General features: G+C 46.7%; 1 protein-coding gene across 24 annotated transcripts in view; it reads left to right on the top strand.

Moving 5' to 3' along the window:
• MACF1 (microtubule actin crosslinking factor 1) overlaps positions 1–22,538 on the top strand; it is a 350,067-nt gene that overhangs the window by 296,990 nt on the left and 30,539 nt on the right. For all 24 annotated transcript variants that reach the window (XM_077337346.1, XM_077337347.1, XM_077337345.1 and 21 more), the window contains 14 exons: positions 59–166; positions 1,706–1,924; positions 3,689–3,892; positions 7,064–7,295; positions 7,533–7,759; positions 10,905–11,027; positions 11,583–11,684; positions 12,170–12,271; positions 12,540–12,713; positions 16,180–16,335; positions 17,013–17,210; positions 18,221–18,349; positions 20,240–20,413; positions 22,110–22,265. In XM_077337346.1, the coding sequence (XP_077193461.1) occupies positions 59–166; positions 1,706–1,924; positions 3,689–3,892; positions 7,064–7,295; positions 7,533–7,759; positions 10,905–11,027; positions 11,583–11,684; positions 12,170–12,271; positions 12,540–12,713; positions 16,180–16,335; positions 17,013–17,210; positions 18,221–18,349; positions 20,240–20,413; positions 22,110–22,265 (2,304 nt within the window). The remainder of the gene's footprint in view (positions 1–58; positions 167–1,705; positions 1,925–3,688; positions 3,893–7,063; positions 7,296–7,532; positions 7,760–10,904; positions 11,028–11,582; positions 11,685–12,169; positions 12,272–12,539; positions 12,714–16,179; positions 16,336–17,012; positions 17,211–18,220; positions 18,350–20,239; positions 20,414–22,109; positions 22,266–22,538) is intronic.

Raw genomic sequence — 22,538 nt, 5'->3', positions numbered from 1 at the left:
CATATCGTGTCCTGGTTGCTTAAGCAGTCTTCTTTTGTCCCCGGGTTTACCTTTGCAGGCGTTTTCTATCGACATAATTCGGCACAAAGATTCAGTGGATGAACTGTTTAGCCAGCGTAGCGAAATCTTTGGCACGTGTGGGGAGGAACAGAAAGCCATGCTGCAGGTAAAGCCATCTCTTGAGAACGCTGCAAGGGACCTGGAGCTGCCCAGGTGATAATGCTGAAGCAGGGCCAGACAAACTAGATCAGTGCCTGTCCAGAACCATCCCTATCGAGACTGAGATATGCTTATGAAATGAATATAAACACCAAAGCAAAGGGACCACAGACGAGGTTATGAAAACAAGCTCAAGAAGCAGCAATCTGGGAATAACAAGGCTTGCCAATCAAAACATGACTATTTTAATGCAGTGAACTGAAATAAAATTAAATGGGAATAAAGGTACATTAAGCAACTTATCATGGCACATAAACAATAGCGATAAACACAGTTCCAAATTTTAAATAAATGATTATTTGGAACAAAAATGACTCAGAAGACTTCTCTGCCCAATGCGTGTTTCATCCCTGCAGGGGTTTCTCCAAGGGACAATATTTAATACAATCTGGGCAAGTGGGCTATTGAAGATGTATTCATTTATAGAATGGTAAAGATCATAAGTAAGATCCAAAATGAATTCTCAAAAAGGGAAGAAATCCAAGCTGAGTAACATGGCTGAATGCTATACTGGCCTTACGATGGGTAACCTCAGAATGCCTTGAGTATTAAATAGAGGAAGAAATCCCTGCAGTGGTGAAATGCACCTACTACAGTCTGACCTAGGCAGTTTTGCACTGTAAATGTCCCTTCCTCTGAAGAACCATTAATCCAACTACCAGGGTGTCATGATGTAGAACAACATATCCCAACCAGAATAATAAGTAACCCCCACCCAGGGTTACCTAAGAATCCTGGAGGGGTTACATGGGTTGGGCAGGTTTTCACCTTATTGGTGCAGGTCAACCCGCCCCCCTCCTGAAATAGCCAATGATTGCCCTGGAGGGGGTGGGCCCTGGCCACACAAACCTTTGTCAGTCAAGGCTCCTCTGTTGTGGCTGACCTGTTAGTGGAGGCTGGAGTCCAGTGCAGTGAGTCCTTTTGGGGTTGGCGGTGGTGTTGTGTGTTTCATTTTCTTTCACTCAAAGTGAGTTGGGGGGAGGGGGCAGGGCTACCCTGGCCTCAGATTTGGCCCCGAGGAGTGGATAGGGACTGCGGTCAAACTTCCACCCACCGCTCCAGGCTCGGCCTTTCAGTCCCAGCGGCGGGCAGAGCAGGCCGTTGCTTTTCCGCCAGTTGAGTCTCTTGGAGTTGGTGAAGGGGTGGTTTTGGCTTGTTCTTACTCTGGGTTGGGTGGGTGTGATGGACAGAGAGGGAGGGGTGGCATGTGACTTCTGGGGGTGTGGCAGGAAGGTGTAGCCTACTGATGTCACTTCCAGGTTACCTCAAAGTCTGCACCACTGGGGTTACTCCACTGTAAAATGGTTGAGAGTGGTGTAGAGTCAGGAAAAACCCAGAGAGAAGAATTGTGTAGGATGGATGGAGGGACAATGTGTGAAGTTCCGCTTTGGATGGCGTTCAGTCATGAAGCTGGCCACTGGGAACCAGCCTCTGGAAGAGGCTCCTTTGCCGATCCCCTCATTCTAAACCTCCCCTTTCCCTCCAGGAGAAGACGGAATCTCTCGCGAAGCAGTACGATGAAGTCAGCCACCTCAATTCAGAGCGCTATGCCCGGCTGGAGCGGGCCCAGGTCTTGGTGAACCAGTTCTGGGAGACGTATGAAGAGCTCAGCCCATGGCTGGAAGAGATGCAAGCCTTGATTGGGCAGCTGCCGCCACCAGCCATTGACCATGAGCATCTCAAGCAGCAGCAGGAAGACATGAGGGTAAGTGTGCTGTGAGAGGTTTTGGGGGAAACCTTGTGGGTCAAATCCAAACTGACCACTCTTTGCTCCAGTTATACTTAACTCCAGGTGGAAAAAAAGAATACTTCACAGCCTGTGTTGCCTCCGCTACCTTACGCTTGGCTCAGTTATTTAAAACAGTTCAATCTTTATCCTTAAAAGGATCGTCTAAAATTGTTCAATTGGACATTAGCTCTGAGGCTTTTGCAAGCTTTCTTGCAGAGAAAATCTTGTCGCTCTGCCAGGACTTCTCTGCTGATTTTGAAAGCAGCAGGGAACTGGAGGCCCCTTGGCCATCTCAAGGTCCTACTTTGGACCACTTCAGCCTACTCCCCTTGGCCAATGTGGACAGGACCCTGGCAGCTGTCTCGACAACCATGTGCCCCCTTGACCCGTGCCCCTCACGGCTGCTGAAAGCTGGCAGCAAGCAGATATGGATCCCTTTCCAGAAGAGTATCAATCTGTCCCTGGGTTCAGGGACTTTTCTGGAGAGGCTAAAAGAAGCCATGGTTAGGCCACTGCTGAAAAAAATGGGGCTGGACCCAGCCAACTATGACTTGGTTTCTCATTTGCTGTTTCTAGGCAAGGTCCTTGAGTATGCAGTCACAGGACAGTGACAGTTTCCTGGAGAAAACATCAGCTCTTGGTCATAGAATCATAGAATCATAGAATCACAGAGTTGGAAGGGGCCATACAGGCCATCTAGTCCAACCCCCTGCTCAACGCAGGATCAGCCCTAAGCATCCTAAAGCATCCAAGAAAAGTGTGTATCTAAGCTTTGCTTGAAGACTGCCAGTGAGGGGGAGCTCACCACCTCCTTAGGCAGCCTATTCCACTGCTGAACTACACTGACTGTGAAATTTTTTTCCTGATATCTAGCCTATATCATTGTACTTGTAGTTTAAACCCATTACTGCATGTCCTTTCCTCTGCAGCCAATCTGTCCATTCCAATCTGTCTTCCAATCTGGCCATGGGGTGGAGATGGCTCTGGTCATCCTCACAGATGATCCCCAGAGGCAGCTGGATCTGGGCCAGTTAGTGCTGCTATGCCTACTGAATCTGTAGGCAGCGTTTGGTACAGTCAACCATGGGCTACTAGCCCAACGCCTAGCTGATATGGAAATTCAAGGCACAGCCTTTAAATGGATGCAGTCTTTCCTTCAAGGTCAAGGGCATAGGGTGGTCTCCCAGAGGCAAGCCTTAGCGTATGGGTCCGCAGGTCCGGAGCTATTCCGTCCCTGAAGCTGTTTAACATCTACATGCACCCCTTTGCCCAGCTGGTCTGGAGTTTCAGCCTGGGTAAGCAGTGAAGTAGTCAAGTTTGCAGATAACACCAAATTACTGAGAACGGTGAATACTAAAAAATTGTTTAAAAGCTCTGTGAAATTGCATGTTGATAAGTGTAGGATGATGCACACTGCAGCAAAAAATCCTAATTTTAAAGGCAAGTGGATGGGGTTTGAACTAACAATGATTGACAAGAAAAGAGATCTTTGACTGATTTTACCAATTATATATTACCTTTCCTTGTGGCTCAAGGCAGCCTACAAATCGTAATTTAAAATATAGCAACAAATTACAACTCCCCCTGCGAGAGATTGCGACTGGTAAGTATTTATACTGGATAATTTAATGAAATTGGTCAGCCACGTGTGCGTCATTGTTAAAGGAAGCAAGTTACTCGAGGGACATAAGACAGGAAATGCCGGTTGTCCAACGCTCCTGCTGCTTCTCCACTTTGTAGCAATGGAGGGAGTCCATCGCTGAGCACAAACCCCACATCGACAAGCTGCTGAAAATCGGGCCGCAGCTGAAGGAATTAAACCCAGAAGAAGGGGAGATGGTGCAGGAGAAATACTCCCTGGCCGAGGCCACGTACTCTCGGATCAAAGAAGAGGTCCGCCAACGAGCCCTGACCCTGGACGAGGCCATCTCACAGTCGACCCAGGTTGGTGATCCTGTTGTTTGCTGTGATCTCGCACCTGCAGCCCACGTGCATCATTATGGGGGCGAAGGGCCAGGCTGGAGAATTTGTGATCCCTGGTTTTATGAGAGCCTAAGGAAGGGCATTGCTGCTCACATCTTCCAAGGGGCCCAGTCCCACACATGAACAGAAGGCCTCTCCAAGACAGGCGTCTACAGGGGTTGGGTTTTGTGGGGCAGTGGGTGGGCTAGGGAGTAGAGCAAGCATTGCCCCTCTTCCCCCTCTGTGCACATTTGAGGAATGATCAGAGCAGAGGGATCATTGCTGGGATTCAGCCTAAGACAGTTCCGTATGTTCCTGTTAATGGAGTGCCTTTCTCCCTGGCAGGGAGGACTGTGCTCCCCTTTATACAGGCTGTTGCCACCAGGTTTCAGGGGGGCTGATGGGAGAGATCCGTATGAGCCAAAAGAGGAATTGCTATTTGCTGTTACCAATAGCAAAGCAGTTGGAGGTGTTTATTTTAAACATCCCCTTTATCTTAAAAAAATACGTTCCACCAAGCAGTTACACCTGAATTTCTCATTTTCTCATTTCATCTATCCAAAGCACCTGTCTTGCATGCCATTTGGTTTGAGTTGGCAAAATGTTCCTCCGGTAAAACCAGCGCAAGTTTTGTTATGTGTCTCATCTGTTTTAGAGATTTGGGGTTTTTTTTGGGGGGGAAGCACAGTTTTGTGGTGTTTAGTCACTTGTTTTCCTCTTGGTTTATGCTCATAATAACTCTGCGTTTTTCCTCCACAACCATCTCATGTCTCCTCACCCCTCCCATTGTGGAATGTGTTCCCTGTTGTGTGTCTCGGGTACCCGTTGGCCTGCTCCCCGCGTGGCCTTCTCATTTCATTGTTGTGTTGACTGCACCCACCATTACAGATCGCAGAGGTAAGAAGCCCACCCATCACACCTTTAACTCATTTTGAACTTAGTAAAAAAAAGCCTGTGTTATCCTGTCTAGAAAGCTTGCTCCCATTCTTTGGAAAGTTGCTGGTTATTTCTATTCGTTGCCATCTGGAAGTAACTTTGGTTTGTAAACTGATTTCAGAAAGCGGAGGGAGAAACCCCTCTCTTATTCAGCAGTTCCAAAAGTATGAATCCTAATGTAACAAAGCATCCAAAAGCACCCTTTTAAGCACAAAATCAGAAATTATTCAGCCTGGGGCTCGGAGAGAAAGGGAAGCACCAGCGGCTGTGAATTCTGGCAGAAACATTAGTGTTGAGACTAAACAGAGTCTGTACCTGGAGTCTCAAGCAGGCAGGGCCCTTTCCCAGCTCTGCTCTTGGCGATCCGTAAACTGGAGATGCCCTTTAAGCATTAGCCTGGGACCTTCTGCATGCAAAGCACGTGCGATCTCATCAAATTGTGCCTTCCCTTCTCCCGACCTTAATACATTACCTATTATCCCATTGTTTTAATTGAAGCTAAAATAAAAGAGTGTAGATAGTTGTCCCCAGATACATGCTTCCCACTAAGTATTTAGGAATGTTTTTTTAGACGTCTGGATTAAGGAATGGCCATATAATTTATGTAATCGCAAATGACCAGAAAAGCGCTAGGGCAAAATTCTTGTAGCCTAAAGGAGGGTGCTGTGTTCCTGCTGCTATTAAGCAATTCAGCATGAAATCTCTTGCACATCTCATGTATGGCAGCCCACTTAGCATCAACTCAATTTGTGCCAAGATGGAAAGGACTCAATCAAAATTTTAAAGATTTATTTTCCATGTCCCTTTTTCTGTTTTTAATGCTTGCATTTGGCTGGAAGCTGGCATGGCTAATATTGAAGCCAAAATGTGGACTGCTCCATTTCTTTATTGGCTAAAACTAGTTTTTTCCCCCCAAAGGTCTTACACTCTTGATCCTCCAGGATAATGATGATTCTCCCTGGATGAGATCTGTGAGGAGCAAATTAGAACATTATGGCCTCTTGCAAAATCTTCTCCTGTCTTTATGTTGCCGGCAGGCCAGAGTATTGGTTAAGCAAATAATCCATGCTGTCGAAAGACAACTTGATTTAGATATGTGCTTCCCACTAATGTGGCCAGAAGTACAGGACAGGCCACGTTCCTGGTGGCAGTAGAAATTTATAGTGGCTGGCTGAAGGCTTGTGAATTTGAGGATGAGGAGAGAATTTCCTGGCTCATGCTGCCTGCTGTGACTATTTACTTATTTATTACATTAAAAACAGTAAAAAGGGAACACTTCTTTTCCCTGTAAGTCACACACAGATCAGTCTAACATGCACACTATAAGTGCAAAAACTCTGACCTAACGCATTTCGATCTGCAAGATCACACACAGTTACAAAGAAGGCTCCTGATTTTGCACGCAGAGAGACACACAGTTGAATCTACGTTTGCCCAGGGGAGATTACAGATTGTTGAAAAATGTACCTGGTATACAAGAACTAATATTAGCAAATTGCAGCCCCAGGAAATGTAAAGGCATTCTACTTAAGTAATGGGTTTTTTATGCCCTGGTTAGAAAAAAAATTATATTTACCTTGTATTTGTAACTGTGTGTGATTTGCATTGACCTCTGATGAAGACGTCACATATGGAACGCGTTAGGTCAAAGTGTTTTGTGCTTCTGGTATACATGTTAGATTGATAACACAGTAGGGAAAAGAAGTATTCCCTTTTTATTGGTTTTTAATTGCCTTCAGATGGCCAACAGATTAAAAACATACTCACAAGAGAAACACACATCTTAAAAGCCATTAAAAACCACACAAAAGGAATGGAAACCAAATATGTAGAGAAACATAAAAATAACATGTAAAATGTAAAATGTAATGAAGGGAGGAGGGATCACTGAGGGGATGCTAAACAAGCAAAACAGGCTTCATCCACTGGTGGAAGATGGCAGCAGCAGGGGCCAAGCAAGCCTTCCTATGGAGAGAGTTCCAAATGCAGAGGGGCAGAAGGGAGCACTCTTGTGGAATTATTTTCCTTAAGCGATACTGCCAAGGACCTTGAGGCACAGTTCCAGAGCTCTGTGTCCATTAAAGCGGAATGTCTGAAGGTGTGCTGCCTCTGAAGCCACCATTGAACCTCAAAACCGCTGTGGCGCATCCCCACAGGTATGTGCTGTGATGTGTCATCTCCACCGCTTGCTCGCGAATGATCCCTTCTTCCCTTTAGTTCCATGACAAGATCGAGCCCATGCTGGAGACATTGGAGACCCTCTCCTCCCGCCTGCGCATGCCCCCGCTGATCCCAGCCGAGGTGGAGAAGATCCGGGAGTGCATCAGCGACAATAAAAATGCCACAATGGAACTGGAGAAGCTGCAGCCATCCTTCGAAGCCCTGAAACGCCGTGGGGAAGAATTGATTGGGCGATCCCAAGGGGCAGACAAGGACCTGGCAGCAAAAGGTAAAGATGGCGGAGCCTGGACGTGCTTGGGAATCTTGTGTGCGTGTTCTTTCCATATGCCACACTGATTCAGCACATCCCTGCATGGTTTCCTTTGTGTTGGAGATCTCTTATTCAGTAGATTCCTGTATGTGTTTTGTGGTGATGGGAGACTCCTGTTTCTGAATGGTTCTTTTCTGATAGAGAACCTCATTTTTGTCAAGTTTTGTGATGTTGTCCTCCTTTCTACCCTTTCAGAAATCCAGGATAAATTGGATCAGATGGTGTTTTTCTGGGAAGACATCAAAGCTCGGGCTGAGGAACGTGAGATCAAATTCCTGGATGTCCTGGAACTGGCAGAGAAGTTCTGGTATGACATGGCTGCCCTCCTGACCACCATCCGAGATACCCAGGACATTGTCCATGACCTGGAGAGCCCAGGGATTGACCCATCCATCATCAAGCAGCAGGTGGAAGCCGCAGAGGTAAGGAGGGCAAAGAAGGACACTTCTGCTTCAGGAGACCAATTCTGCTTCAGGAGAAAGAGTTTTGCACCGTCCATTGTTAATTTTACAAATGCAAAAGGGCATTGATCAGATTTTCAGAGGACACTAAATTGGGTGGGGTGGCTAATACTCCAGAGGAAAGGACTACTATGCAAGGAGCCCTGGATAGATTAGAAAATTGGTCCATAGCCCACAAAGTGTATTTTCCTAGGGACAAGTGTAAAGTGTAAAGTTTCACAATCATAATGAGTTGCATCAATATAAGATGCAGGTACCAGGCTTGATAGCAGTACATGTGAAAGGAACTTAGGCATTCTGATGGACCAGGGGTAGTCAAACTGCGGCCCTCCAGATGTCCATGGGCTACAATTCCCAGGAGCCCCTGCCAACAAAAGCTGGCAGGGAGTCCTGGGAATTGTAGTCCACGGAAATCTGGAGGGCCGCAATTTGACTACCCCTGTGATGGACAATAAGTTGAATATGAGCCAACATTATGATAAGGAAGCTATAGTGTCACGCCATTCTGCATTGGGTAGACTTCATTTGGAATATCGTGTCCAATTCTGGGTGCTGCAGTTCAAGAAGAATATTGCCGTGTTGGAATGTGTTCATCAAAGGGTGACTAGGGTGGTTGAGGGGTTGTAGTCCATGCCTTACAAGGAGAGGCTGAGAGAGTTGGCTGTGTGTAGCTCGGAGAAGAGGAGGGCAACGGAAGATAGAACAGCTGTGTTTAACTACAGTATTTGCTGGCGTATAAGACTACTTTTCCCCCCTGAAAAACATGCCTCCAAGTGAGGGGGTCGTCCTATACGCCGGGTGCACTTCAGTTGGGATAGAAATAGCTGCCCATAGTACTGTAATGTAATGTAACAAACTCTATGGGGCTTTACGCACCGGGATCTTTGTAGCAAATTGGTCACTGAATGAAAAATCGCCATTTAAAATAGTGGAATTCGTCGTTATGCATACCTGCCTTTGTAGTGGAATCCAGTTGCGTTTTGTAGCGTTTCCCACAGGCTTCCGGTCTCGGCAGAAATCGCTAGAAAGGAAGCGCTATTGCCGAGCTCGTCCCGTCCCTGGCCGTCAAGCAGCCAATGGGCAGCCATTAGCATGCTCCCAAACAGCCCCTTTCCCTTTAAGAAAGGTTTTTTTTAAAAAAAAACAGACCCATTGTAACGAATCTGTGTTAATTCGTTGCAACAGAGAGACCCATCCAGCTGCCTGGTGTGTTTGAGCTGTCATTTGATCATTGCCACGCTCCCTCTGAGTGGAAAAAAAAAAATCCCCCCCCCCCTCTCACGGGCCCAATTTTCGGCTGAATGAATGTGTAAAAAATAAAGTGACTGCTTAGTAGTGTGCTTAGTGACTGAAGTGTGCTTAGTGACTGAAGGGGAGGGACTGAAGCCGGGGAAGCCTCTAAACTGAAAGAGGCTCGCTGGTGCTTTTATCCCCGCTCGCTCGGAGAAAAAAAAAATGGCGATCGCTTCGCCGGAAGATCAGAGAAGAGAGCCAGGGGGAGGGACTTTGTAGAAACCGCAACAATGTTAACGCACAGGTCTTTTTCGCTAGTGTTGCAGATTGGTTGCAGGAGTGTATCGCTTTCCAGAGGGTGAATCCACTTTTGGGTATTTCCCTGAAAGCGCTACAAGGAAGCGCTTTTTGCAGATTGGTTTCAGGTGTGTGGCAGATTGTCGACGACGTTGTGCAAAACAGCAAATCAGTAGCGTTTTCAATTGGCAACCATTGTGCTATTTTGAAGGCGTGCAAAAAGCCCCTATATTTTGAGTAGAAACGTTGGGGGGTCGTCTTATACGCCCAGTCGTCTTATACGCCGGCAAATACGGCATGTAAAAGGTAGATTCAAGTGGAGAGCCATGTTGGTCTGAAGTAGCACAACAAAATCAGAGTCCAATAGCACCTTTAAGACCATCAAAGATTTATTCAAGACGTGAGCTTTCAAGTGCATGTACACTTCCTCAATGAAACAGAGATCATAGGAATAAGAGTGCGCACACTTGAAAGCTCACGCCTTGAATAAATCTTTGTTGGTCTCAAAGGTGCTACTGGACTCTGATTTTGCTGTGTAAAAGGGAGACATGTTGAAGAAGGAGCCAACTTATTTACTGCAGCTTTAAAGACAAGGATTAGAAGCATTGGATTCAAATTACAGGGAAAGAGAATCAACTTAAATATTAGAAAGCATTTTCTGATGGGGAGGGCTGTTTGAAGATGGAACATGCTGCCTCGGAGGATGGTGAAGTCTCCTTTGCCGGAAGTTCTTAGGAGGAGATTGGAGGAGCGCCTGTCAGGAGGGTATGATTTTTAGGTCCCTGGGAAGGTGGCGGGCTGGACTGGATGGCCCTTTGTGGTCTCTCCCAGCTCTGTGTGATTCTGTTTCTGGGACTGCAGTGATCACTAACATTACATGACTCCCCCAAGGATTGCTTAAATACAAAGGAAAGAAATCTTCCATCCAAGGATGTCTTGAAGATGTTACCTTCTCTCGGAACAGGGATCCCACCTGAGTCTTGAGTCCACCAGCACCTTAAAGACCAGCAATGTTTCCTAATTATTCAAGAATCAAGCTTTGACTTCCAGCTTATCCTGTGGCTATCTTGTTGGTCTTTCAATGGTGCTGGACTCAAATTTTGCTCTTCTGCTACAGACCCACCTGAATCTCCCTCCCGAGACTTTCTTTTGCAATTTCCATATTCCATGTTAAGACTGCTTGGTAAAGGGCAGGTTAGTTTCTTCTGATTATACTAAGCTCCCTTGAACTCAAAGGCATTGGAGAGCGCCTTCCGCATAATAGATCAAGATGGAGTATTCAAAAGAGATGTAAAGAATGGGCGGTATAAAAATCCAAATAAATAGATAAATAAAATAGCAGAATAAGTTTCCACACTTAATGGCTTCTTCAGCAGCTCTGTGAAATCTCTGTTCAGTAATTCCAGTCGTTGCCTGTCCTTGTAGTTGAGTAAGTCATGCCAGAGCTTGTGTTCTTCTTTCCGTATAAATTAATTACCCCATGAAGAAACATGGGCTGGTTGTCATAGTGTATAGTTGTTCTCACAGCAAAGTTTCAGTATTAAATTGCCTTCTGCTGCTCTGATGTTCCCTACAGACAATCAAGGAGGAAACAGACAGTTTGCACGAAGAACTGGAATTCATCCGGATCTTGGGGGCCGACCTGATTTTCGCCTGCGGTGAGACCGAAAAACCAGAAGTGAAGAAGAGCATCGATGAGGTGAGTGGAAATGTCTCTGCTGATTTCTGCTGCACCCAAGGGCATTCCTGGGCCAGGTGCATTCTCCTGTGAGGAGGTGCTTTGTTTCCCCCAGACCCATGCAGAGCAGCCATGCTTTGCACAAATTGTCATTCAGAGGAGACCCCATGTGGGTACGCCAGTCCCAGTGCAAATGCCTTTTTGTGCAGTGTCTTGTTTGGGGCTGGGAGGGCAGGAGGCAAGAAAGCATGCACCCCCTGCCCATGCACCCCCTGCCATTCATCCCATCTGCCATTGAGATGGCCAAAAGATCAAAGCACACCAGGCAATCACTGCCCCTTCTCCTTCCATGGAGAACGTTTTGCAAGAGAGTGCTGGAGGACTCCTGGAAGTCAAGAGGAGTCTTCAGGGTCACCAGAAAGGGCCTTCCCAGGTAACTCTTTTCATGTACTGAGAAAGCAGGTAGCCTAGGGAGATTGCTCCAGTGAGTTTTCCGGCTGAAGTGGGTTGGCCGCTCGATGCTCCCTTGCCCTCCGGGTTCTGGGCTTGCCTCCAAATCCCTCTTTGCCCTTGCAGATGAACAGTGCTTGGGAAAACCTGAACAAAACCTGGAAGGAGAGGCTGGAGAGGCTAGAGGAGGCCATGCAGTCGGCAGTGCAGTACCAGGACACATTGCAGGTAACGAAGGGTGGCCGGGGGATGGGGAATGCATGCAAAACGTAGGCTGATGTGTTGAAGGCAGTAGGGTTTCTGTCGCAATGCCCCCCCCCCCCCAAATTGCATCAGGCACCAGGGGAGCACCACGGGCACAAAGCTGATTTCGTCAGAATTAGTTTAGCAGCAGTTATGAGCTGTGCAAGCTCAATGGAACCTCCATAGTCAGAGGCAGTGTGCTTCCAAGTATACTGGGAAAGTGGGAGTGTTGCCCTGTTTGCTAGAGTAGATGCGGGCCTTTTGTTTCTCTTAACAGAGTTGTTTTCTCCCAGCTCTAGTGAATTCAGGCTAGCAATATCCCTTTGCAAATAGGTTAAGATTGGGGGTGGGGGGGAATCTACTGCTTCAAACTGTGTCAGCCGGTTCCATCTCTAGTGCAGGTTTGCCATGCCTTGACAGGGTGACAGCCAGCTGTTTTTTCTCCATTTTGTGGCTATGCTCATTTTCAGGCTATGTTCGACTGGCTGGACAACACGGTGATTAAACTCTGCAACATGCCGCCTGTGGGCACCGACCTCAACACCGTCAAAGAGCAGCTGAACGAGATGAAGGTGTGGACTGGACCAGACGGGCATCCGGGGACACTTCCAGTGCCGGGGGGTGGAATTTGCTCATTTATATTCAGCTTGGCTCACTGTACTGTGAATTAGACTGTCTTCTCTCTCCTGTATTTATGGCCTGTTGCTCTCACTGAGCTTTAGAGAAAGTATGATGTCTACATGCATTGCTCATTGATTGATTAGTATTGCATTATGGATATAATAATAATAATGGTTACCAAAAAAAAAGTTCCCCCCTGACTTTCTCCTCCTTTGGCAGGAATTTAAAATGGAAGTGTACCAGCAGCAAATTGAGATGGAGAAACTGAATCATCAGGGGGAGCTGATGCTCAAAAAAGCTACCGACGAGACCGATCGGGACATCATCAGGGAACCGCTGACGGAACTGAAGCATCTGTGGGAGAACTTGGGGGAGAAAATAGCCCACAGGCAGGTACGGCAATCCCCCGGGGGGGCGGGGGGGGGCTGCAGAAGGTGGGCAGCCCAAGAACCCAGCAGCCCTGGACAGGTGGGAATTGAAGCTTATAGATTCAGCAAATTAGAACTTCAAAGCAGAAAATGAATGCCTGTCATTAGAGAGAGTTCTTAAAATGGCTCTTGCTGTGAGTGATAGAGCGATTTAGGCAGGAGAAGTAGTTTTGTTGGCAGCGTGAGAGTTCCCTGGTTTCAGTTGGGGCCTTCTTGGTCCGGGGAGGGGTGTAGGGTGGAGTTTCCAGTTGCCATCCCGTTAGAGGAGAGCAGTGGCAGCCACTGCAGGTGCTGCTCCTGAGGCCCCCAGAAGTTGCATTCAGAGTCAAGGGGAAGAGCCAGAGCCTCCATTCAGGAGAACGTCCTCTCTGTCGTCTCCCCATGTTCTCCCCTCACTGGCCTTTCTGAGATCTTTTCCTCACTCACTCTCTCTGCCATTGCAAGAGGATGCTGTCCTGATGGGAAAAGTAGGGAATAAAATGCAGCGACCGTTCCTCTAGGTGCTCCAACAGAGACTGGCTTACTGATGAGCTACCGTTTTTCATCGATAACAATTCTAAACCAGCCGTTCGCAGCCTTTTGTGGGTCATGGCCCTTTCAGGAGCTCTTCTCTGGTTCCGGGGCCCCTTGCAGTAGGCTGGCCACTTGCACAATGAGCCAGGCTAAAAAAGGCCTAAGCTAAGAATGAACTAACTATACTCAATGTACCCCAGAGGGCCATATGGCTCCTGTTGAGAATGGCTGCTCTAAACCACCTTATCTTCCAAACAAGACACTTGAAACACAGGATGAGTTAGCCCTTAGTTGCCTCTGTTAAAGTGTGCTTGGAACCTCTTGATCAGTTTGTTTAATGCAGGGGTAGTCAAACTGCAGTCCTCCAGATATCCATGGACTACAGTTCCCAGGAGCCCCTGCCAGCGAACACTGGCAAGGGCTCCTGGGAATTGTAGTCCATGGACATCTGGAGGGCCGCAGTTTGACTACCCCTGGTTTAATGTCATGTAATCTACCATGAGCCATGCAGAATGTTAGACTATTCAGATGAATAATGGTTTAAGGGGAAATTGACGATGGGCTTTAAAAAGGCATAGAATTTTCCCCAGATAAAATGATCTGATTAATTTACAGAATAAATTAATGTGATTAAGAGGAAACAGAAATCCTGTATAAACCAATATTGATTCAAGATGAGCTAAATAAATTGATAATTCTTACCCATCTTAATAATTCACAGAGTTGTTCGTGAACATGCCAAAACACTGGTATTGTGTTTATATTTTAAGTGCTCTGATTGGTGCATGTGGAGTATCAGCATCGGATCTGTAGATTGCAGATTCCTTTTCTTGTGATCTACTGTTGTGAGACTCTCCTCCCACACCCTGTGTGACATTGCACGGATGGATGAATATAATTTACAGAAGGAAAACTTGTTTTCTTACCATGAATCCTAGAAAAGATTTAAAAAGCAGATAGGAACAAAAGAAGAGCCTTGGGTTTAATTGGGGGGATATAAGAACAGCTTTCCTAGTGGAATTAAGAGAATCTGAAGAGAGCCAAGGGAAAAGGAAAGAAAGTAAGAATAGCAGTTATTCTTTTTAAGGGAGGAGAAATTGGGGCGGGGGGAGTGACAGAAAGGATTGTACCTAGATTTTATTTCTTGTTCAGTTGCAGCTCTCTTTAGGTTTTCAAAACTCCACAGTAGGCCAGCGGAAATCACTAAATGCAAGTCACTTAATAAATGGGTAAATAAAACTAGGCGTACATTCTTTTAACTCTGCAAAATCAGAAATGGGTCAGGGGCGATGATGCGTGGGTAGCCACACCTAACCTTAAGGTGGTGTATTAAGCAATTCAGTGAACTCAGTTAAAAGCCAGCTTTCTCTGGGGAAGCATAGCCAGTGGGTTCGTATGGAGCAGGAGGGGTTATCAGCGCCTCGTGAACGGTGGGTTAACAAAGCGCCAAGAAGCAATTCATCACAGATATAATTATTCCCTCTGAGACGATAGAAACAAAGAATAATGATAAAACTGTACTTTGATGCAGGAGTGCCTTTTTTAGAGTCATTAGAGTAATCCAGATCATATAGTCTGCACATTCGCAGAATGGATAAGGAGAGGGATGACAAAACAGAGAAGAAAGAGGGCTCACAAATGTGTCGTTGCAGGCCTCTTCTGTTTTCATACTAAACCATTTCCTGTTCATCGTTTTCTTTTGCAGTTTTTGCCTTAAACCAAAGTAAACAAGGTTTTATTGGAAACAGAGCAGTTATTGCAGGAAATAATTACTACAGGGAAGATGATGACTGTTCAATTATGTGATATCGTACAGGAAACAGCAGTCAATATAAGGAGATTTAATAGGGTTGGCTTGGAATCTACCTGGTCATGGACAGGATCATTTCCCCTCTGGGTTAGGATTTGAATCTAAATTGAGGATAGTTTAAAGCAGGGGTAGTCAACCTGTAGAGCCTCTTGTGGCGCAGAGTGGTAAGGCAGTGACATGCTGTCTGAAGCCATCTGCCCATGAGGCTGGGAGTTCGATCCCAGCAGCCGGCTCAAGGTCGACTCAGCCTTCCATCCTTCCGAGGTCGGTAAAATGAGTACCCAGCTTGCTGGGGGGTAAACGGTAATGACTGGGGAAGGCACTGGCAAACCACCCCGTATTGAGTCTGCCATGAAAACGCTGGAGGGCATCACCCCAAGGATCAGACATGACCCAGTGCTTGCACAGGGGATACCTTTACCTTTTTTACCTTTAGTCAACCTGTGGTCCTCCAGATGTTCATGGACTACAATCTCCATGAGCCCCTGCCAGCATTTGCTGGCAGGGGCTCATGGGAATTGTAGTCCATGAACATCTGTAGGACCACAGGTTGACTACCCCTGCTTTAAAGTACTATATAGGGGGTATGTTGCATCTCAAGAACTATATAATATGTAAGCATTAAATACCTTTGTACGTGGGAAGTGTTCTGAAACCGGCCCAGGTTTTGAATATACCTGGTGGTGGTTAAAAACTGAAGTGTCTTGAAATATTAATGATACAGTTGAGAACATGCAGACTTTGCCAGGCATAAGCAGAAGTTACAGACTGGTTAATGATGAGTTTCCGAGTTAGAGCTCAAATACTATTAGCTAGGTGACAGAAATCACCTTGGGTGCCTTGATTAAAAAGGGCACATGACAGAATGCTACAGACTGCTGGAATCTGTATTGCCTGATGCAACATGCACAGATTCATGGGAAGGAGAATGATCTGCCTCTTTTTCTCAGGCACGGATGGAAACGAGAAATTATTGGAATCCTCCATAAGAGCAAAGGCCCCAGTTATGCCTGTAATAGTTTGTAAATTATAAAGCGTCCTTTGCGACGGTGGTGATGATAATCAAAAGATGGAGCAAAAATTGCTCTTCTTTGTCTTCCACAAACAGCACAAGTTGGAAGGCGCCTTGTTGGCCCTCGGCCAGTTTCAGCATGCGTTGGCCGAACTGGTGGCCTGGCTGACGCACACAGAAGAGCTGCTGGATGCTCAGAGGCCCATCAACGGCGATCCGAAGGTCATTGAGGTGGAGCTGGCAAAGCATCATGTAAGTGCAACTGTCTTTTGTGCGGCTTCCACTTAGCAATAGGATGCTGGCTGTTCTTGTGCCTGTTCCTAGGTCCTTGACATCCCTGCTTCAAGAGGCCTCGACAGAAAGATCTGGGAGAGCTGCTGCCAGTCAAGGAAGGCAAGCCTGGCTAAGCATAAGGCCTCTCCTTGCCTCTCTGCCCACAGTGTCCCCCAAGAGCTAGCCCTCTCCTTTGTTAGAGCTCCCTCATCTCCTTTCTGCTGTGATAGGACAGCTGTGCCGCATCTTGCTTAAGAGAAGGGCAGGTGATATTTCACAAACAGCATCCTAGATCATACAGCAGATAACTCTGATAAGTATTTGCTTCATTAGCGACGCAGGTGACATCCTTTACTGGGACATGCAAGGCATGGTAGCAAGAATGACTGGCCCCCACCAGAGACAGTATTTATGGTTAAGCTCATATATTGTCTTCACTTGTCCTTGGTCCTGAGTTCGCATGCTTGAGCTGCAGTGTTCGGGAAGCAGCAGAGATGGGTCTCTTGAAAAAAAGGATTGTTTCTTGACATTCTCAAAATTAGAGTCCTGAGGCGCCAACTTATGAGGGTCGGAGGGTTATTCATCTGCCTTCAAAAGGGTGTCCACAGCTTTAAAGCATATCTTGTTTCCTCCTCTGCTCCTGATGCCATGCGAAGGTGCTGAAAAATGACGTGTTGGCCCACCAAGCCACGGTGGAGACAGTAAACAGAGCTGGCAACGAGCTCCTGGAATCCAGCGCGGGAGACGATGCCAGCAGCCTCCGGAACCGGCTGGAGATGATGAATGCGTGTTGGGAGTCCGTCCTGCAGAAGACAGAGGAACGAGAACAGCAGTTGCAAATGACTCTTCAGCAGGTGGGCCACCATGATCCGGCACGAGGCCTTGGCCTCTGCAGTTCACCTGGATGGACGTGCTCTTTCAGCATGACTTATTTCTTGTCAGTGTTAACCAGGGAATGTCTCCCGCATGAGTATACTCAGCCACAGTCTAGTAATTTGGCGTTTTTGGGGGGAACCAACTATTGTTGGGGACAGAGTCCTCAGAAATTTGTTAGGGTCTTTCTAGTGACTTTTGATGGCCAGTGCTCAGCTGGTGTTAGAGGAGTTTTCAAAACTCTAGTGTACTCCCCCCCCCCTTTCCTGAGTTCAGTCTGGGAGAGAAAAAGATTCGGCCAAAGCTTCTCACTAATGAAGCAAGCGGTTTTATTAAGAATGATCATTCTTATGCAAGCTTGTCAGCGTGCCCAGACATCACTAACAAGCTGGCATAAAGAACAGATACAAAGTTCTTCTTTTATAGGATAAGAAGACAAGATAAAAGAGGTCAGGGCTTGGTATTTAGAAAAGAATTCATCCGATTCTGTTCTCAAAAATAATTCACTCCGCCCTGTGTTTAGATTGCATCCTACATTCATAAGAGGGACAGAAGGAAAACAAACCTGCTACACTTTTTTCTGAAAGATAAGGATGGCACAGATCTTTGACTGAGATAAGGTCGCTTAGAGATCAACAGGTCAAGGAACAGATTTACAGAGTGTGTAGGTGGGGAGGGGACCGGGAGGGATATCTTTAAAACTTAGCAAGCCAACATAGGCTCACATTTAGAAACCATGATAGGAATCTCAATCTTAACAGTGTCATATTCAAAGGACATTTAATATTCCTTAATAGCTGTTAAAGGCCCACTGTGAAGAGGCTGGGATGATATTTTCACTTGACAGTGTGTTTTATGTTGCTTTTTCAAGATATATATCTTTTCCTCTCCTCTTAGAGTCTTTCCCTTGCCTTGAAGCTCCCAGGAAGAGATGGGATGCTGATGTTCAAATCGAGACATGGTCCATGATGCGCTCTGCATTCTTTTACAGGCTCAGGGTTTCCATGGTGAAATTGAAGACTTCCTTCTATGGCTCACGAGGATGGAGAGCCAGCTGTCGGCCTCCAAACCAACAGGCGGGCTGCCGGAAACAGCCCGGGAACAACTCAGTGCCCATATGGTGAGTTGCAGTTGCTGCATTGACCCTTGCCTCATTGTTAACACAGCATGAAAAGACTTTACATGGACAGGTGAAAAGAAAATTCTGTCTCAACACCCGGAAGAAGTTCCTGACAGTTAGAGCAGTCTCTCGGTGGAACAGGCTTTCTTGGGAGGTGGTGGGTTCTCCATCTTTGGAATTTTTTAAACAGAGGCTGGATAGCCATCTGACAGAGAGGCTGATTCTGTGAAGGCTTAAGGGGGTGGCAGGTTACAGTGGATGAGTAATAGGGTTGTGAGTGAGTGTCCTGCATAGTGCAGGGGGTTGGACTAGATGACCCAGGAGGTCCCTTCCAATTATGTGATTCTATGAGAGTTCAAGAAGGTGGGAACCTACAACTTCAGGATTTGAATCCAGGTGCACCAACAAGATTTCCAGGGTGCCAGGTTTTAAGAGTCAGAGCTCCCTTTGTCAGATATGATCAGGAATGGGGAATCCCTGAGAGTCAGGATGCAAGGGGGCTTGGTTAGAGCCAGAGAGGATTGATTGCTTGAGGACAGGAAATCAGCAACTCTAGTGAAATAAGACTCCTATGCTCCTGTTTAGCCCAGGGTGGTGGGTGGGAGTGTCTGTTGGTCTGAATGTAAGAAGTTAAAATCATTAAGTGATGAAAATGGGAGCAGAAGCTGGATTTGCACAGTTGCATCCCACGGACAATACGTGTGGTTTCGGGGTGGCCTCATAATGAGCCAGCTTGTCTTGGAAGAAAATGTCCAGGTCACTTTGCATGATTTGTACTTACAAGTGGTGGGCCCATAGTTGGGTTTGAAGATTACACTGCCTTCCCACTCTTCCTTGGTGGTCTCCCATCTAAGTGCTGGCCTTGGTCAACTCTGCTTAGCTCTCAAGCCAACTGGGCTTACTTGATTGCTATCCAGAGTGAAGGGGTCCATCAAACGGAAGTGGAAAGGGGAAGTTCAAAATTAGGGGTTGTTGGAAAGGCTGTTTAAAATTACTGTAACAGAAACAGAGTCAGTATCAGGATGCTTGGCAGGGTAAGAGGGTGCTGGCTTGGCTAATGAGCAGAGTCAGGCAGGCATAAACACTTCCTTCATAAACTGAAGTTTTGCCCAACTGAGAACAGACAAAATCATAGCTTCTGGCAGAAAAAAAAGTAAAATGAAATTGCTCTGTGCAATAAGACAAAGAATATAAAAGCATCATTCGTGTATAGTATTTGAGGACATGCGTGAACGCTGTAATTGGCAAAAAATGGTTGGCATGATTGCATATTTATTTATTTATTATATTTATATACTGCCCTCCCCGAGGGCTCAGGGCGGTTTACAGAAAACAGGAAAAGATACAGATAACATATGGTAACAGGTGATAATAGTAATAACATTATAACAATAATAAATTAAGAAGATCATAACAATAACATTATAAAATAGAAATTGCAAGAGCCTCAGCTCAGCTCTTACTGAGACCCAGTGGGTAAAGCCGATTAGTGTCAGTCGTAGGGGAGGAGGGCTTGGGGGCCAATTGGAAGCGGTTATTTGGGTCGACCTCAACCAAATACCTGGCGGAGGAACTCCCTTTTGCAGGCCCTGTGGAACTGTCAGAGCCCTGATATCCTCTGGGAGCTCGTTCCATCAGGTGGGGGCCAGAATGGAGAAAGCTCTGGCCCTGGTTGAGGTCAAGCAGGCTTCCTTGGGGCCAGGGACCACCAGGAGGTTGGATGTAGTAGAGCGCAAGGCTCTTTGAGGGGTGTAGGTGGAGAGGCGGTCCCTTGGGTATACTGGGCCCAGACAAAAGAAATCAGTGATGGGGGCTTTGTATGCTCAAATATGTAACATGTCTCTAGAAGCCATTCTTGTGTGACGTGCTCTTGACAATTCTTTGCTGTAGGAGCTCTATGCCCAGTTTAAAACCAACGAGGAGGTCTACAGCCAGCTCTTGGCGAAGGGGCGGCTGATGCTTCTGAGTCGGGATGACTCTGGATCCGGATCGAAGACGGAGCAAAGCGTAGCCCTCCTGGAACAGAAATGGGGCCTCATCAGTACAAAGATGGAGGAAAGAAAGGTAGGTGTGTAGAGTTAGAACTGCCCCACCAAATTACTGTGCTTACAAGAGTGCTGGTCGAATCAGCCTCCAGAGGAACCACAGTCCCCTGTCTGTCCATGCTCAGTTAGGCCCTTGTGCATTTAGCTCAAGATTGTCTCCTCTGACTGGAACAGCAATCCAAGAGTCTCAGGCAAAGAACCATCTTTCCCCCCAAACACCTGGAAATAGGAGAAGCCAGGGTTGAATCCAGGACTTTTTGCATGCAAAGCTGGTGCTGAGCCACAGTTCCATCAGTCTCTGACCCCTATAAGAGAAGGAAGGAGAATGTTTTGTAAACACCCCACACACACACACACACACACACACAAACCAAAGCCTAAGCATAGTCCAAGTCAAAGTTGGAAGTCACAAAAGAGCACCAGCAACCAAATACGAAGGGCTGAGCAGCAGACAAATCCAGGTTCACAAACCGTGGTCAAGATACAGAGCCCCTGCTTCATGCAGGAGATGTTAGAACTTGGGTGGTATTTGTGATGGTGGTATTAACTGGGAAAAGACTGACATTTCAGAAAGAGTCTGAGTTGGAAGAGGGGAAAGTCTAGCTGTAGTCAGCATGCAGTACTTAATTTAAGGGCTGGGACAGAGCACAATTTTGGAAGCTAAGAAGAAACAGAAACCCATTTCAGCTCTTACCTGACTTGCCAGTCTGGACCACAGGTATCTTTGCCATCCTACTGAGAGGTTGGTAACAATAAAAGAGAAAGCTAGACATGGTGGCCAAGAAACTCCACTCCAATCATTGCTTTTTCTCCCAAGGAAAGGTGCATGGCTCAGTGGCAGAACATCCATTTGGCATGTGGAAAGCCGCAGGTTCGATTCCTGGAATCCCCAGTTAACAACATTGGGAGGTGGTGGGTTCTCCATCTTTGGAAATGTTTAAACAGAGGCTGGATGGCCATCTGGCGGAGAGGCTGATTCTGTGAAGGTTCAAGGGGGGTTGCAGGTTACAGTGGATGAGCAATAGGGTTGTGAGTATCCTGCATAGTGCAGGGGGTTGGACTAGATCAGGGGCAGTCAACCTGTGGTCCTCCAGATGTTCATGGACTATAAATGCTGGCAGGGGCTCATGGGAATTGTAGTTCATGAACATTTGGAGGACCACAGGTTGACTACCCCTGGACTAGATTACCCAGGAGGTCCAACTCTATGATTCTGTGATCTTAAAGGCAGAGGAGAAAGTAATGACCTTCATGGACCAAGGGTTTGGCTCAGCATAATAAGGAAACTTTCCATATGGAAAGTCCCAAGGTCAATCCCTGCTATCTCCAGTTGATGTGAAAGACCTCTCTCTGAGACTCAGAAGAGACACTGCTGGTAGGATAGATAGACAGACCTTGATGGGCTGATTTGGTTTAAGGCAGTTTCATGTGTTTGTGAGCACAATATCTCATTTGTATGGCGTGCCACCAGTATCTTCGATGGGAAAGCGTTCTTCAGGACTGCAGCTAGATTTTGCTCAGTGAACCGACAGCATAGTTCTCTGGGTGCTTCCAAAGGGAGAGGGTTCCCCTGTTAAGAAAAAAAAAACACACCTCGGGCAGCAGGACATGCACTCAGATTGAATGGAGGAAGCCCTCTTCAGAAAGACAACCAGTGTGACCGATTTGTGAACTCCCGTTCATCTGTTTCTCACTCTGCCACCTTTTCTCCTCAGTCCAAGCTGGAAGAGGCGCTCAACTTGGCCACGGAGTTCCAGAATTCCCTCCAGGACTTCATCAACTGGCTGACTCTTGCCGAGCAGAGCTTGAACGTCGCCCCGTCACCCAGCCTCATTCTTAGCACCGTGCTCTCCCAAATAGAAGAACACAAGGTAATGGCACCCAGCACTCCTTTCCGAAAGTGGAGCTGGAGGTGCTGTTTGACTTGCATTTGGCTGAAAGGTTAGAAACAGGCTGAGGATTTTTGTGAGCTTCCGTTTCTAGTTCTACAGTTCAATCATTTTCTTTGGAGGAATAAGGACTAGGTGTGTTTCTAATATTAGCTTGACTGCCAATGAGGATATTTGCCAGCCTTTGTATTGGGATATAGAAACTTCTACAGACACTTTCAAGTGGGTGACCAGGCTGGTCTGCAGTACAGGAGA

The sequence above is a fragment of the Paroedura picta genome, chromosome 5, assembly GCF_049243985.1.
Source record: "Paroedura picta isolate Pp20150507F chromosome 5, Ppicta_v3.0, whole genome shotgun sequence".
Classification (NCBI taxonomy): Eukaryota; Metazoa; Chordata; class Lepidosauria; order Squamata; family Gekkonidae; genus Paroedura; species Paroedura picta.
Note: the sequence above shows the minus strand (reverse complement) of the source record. Positions and strands in the feature narration are given on the sequence as shown.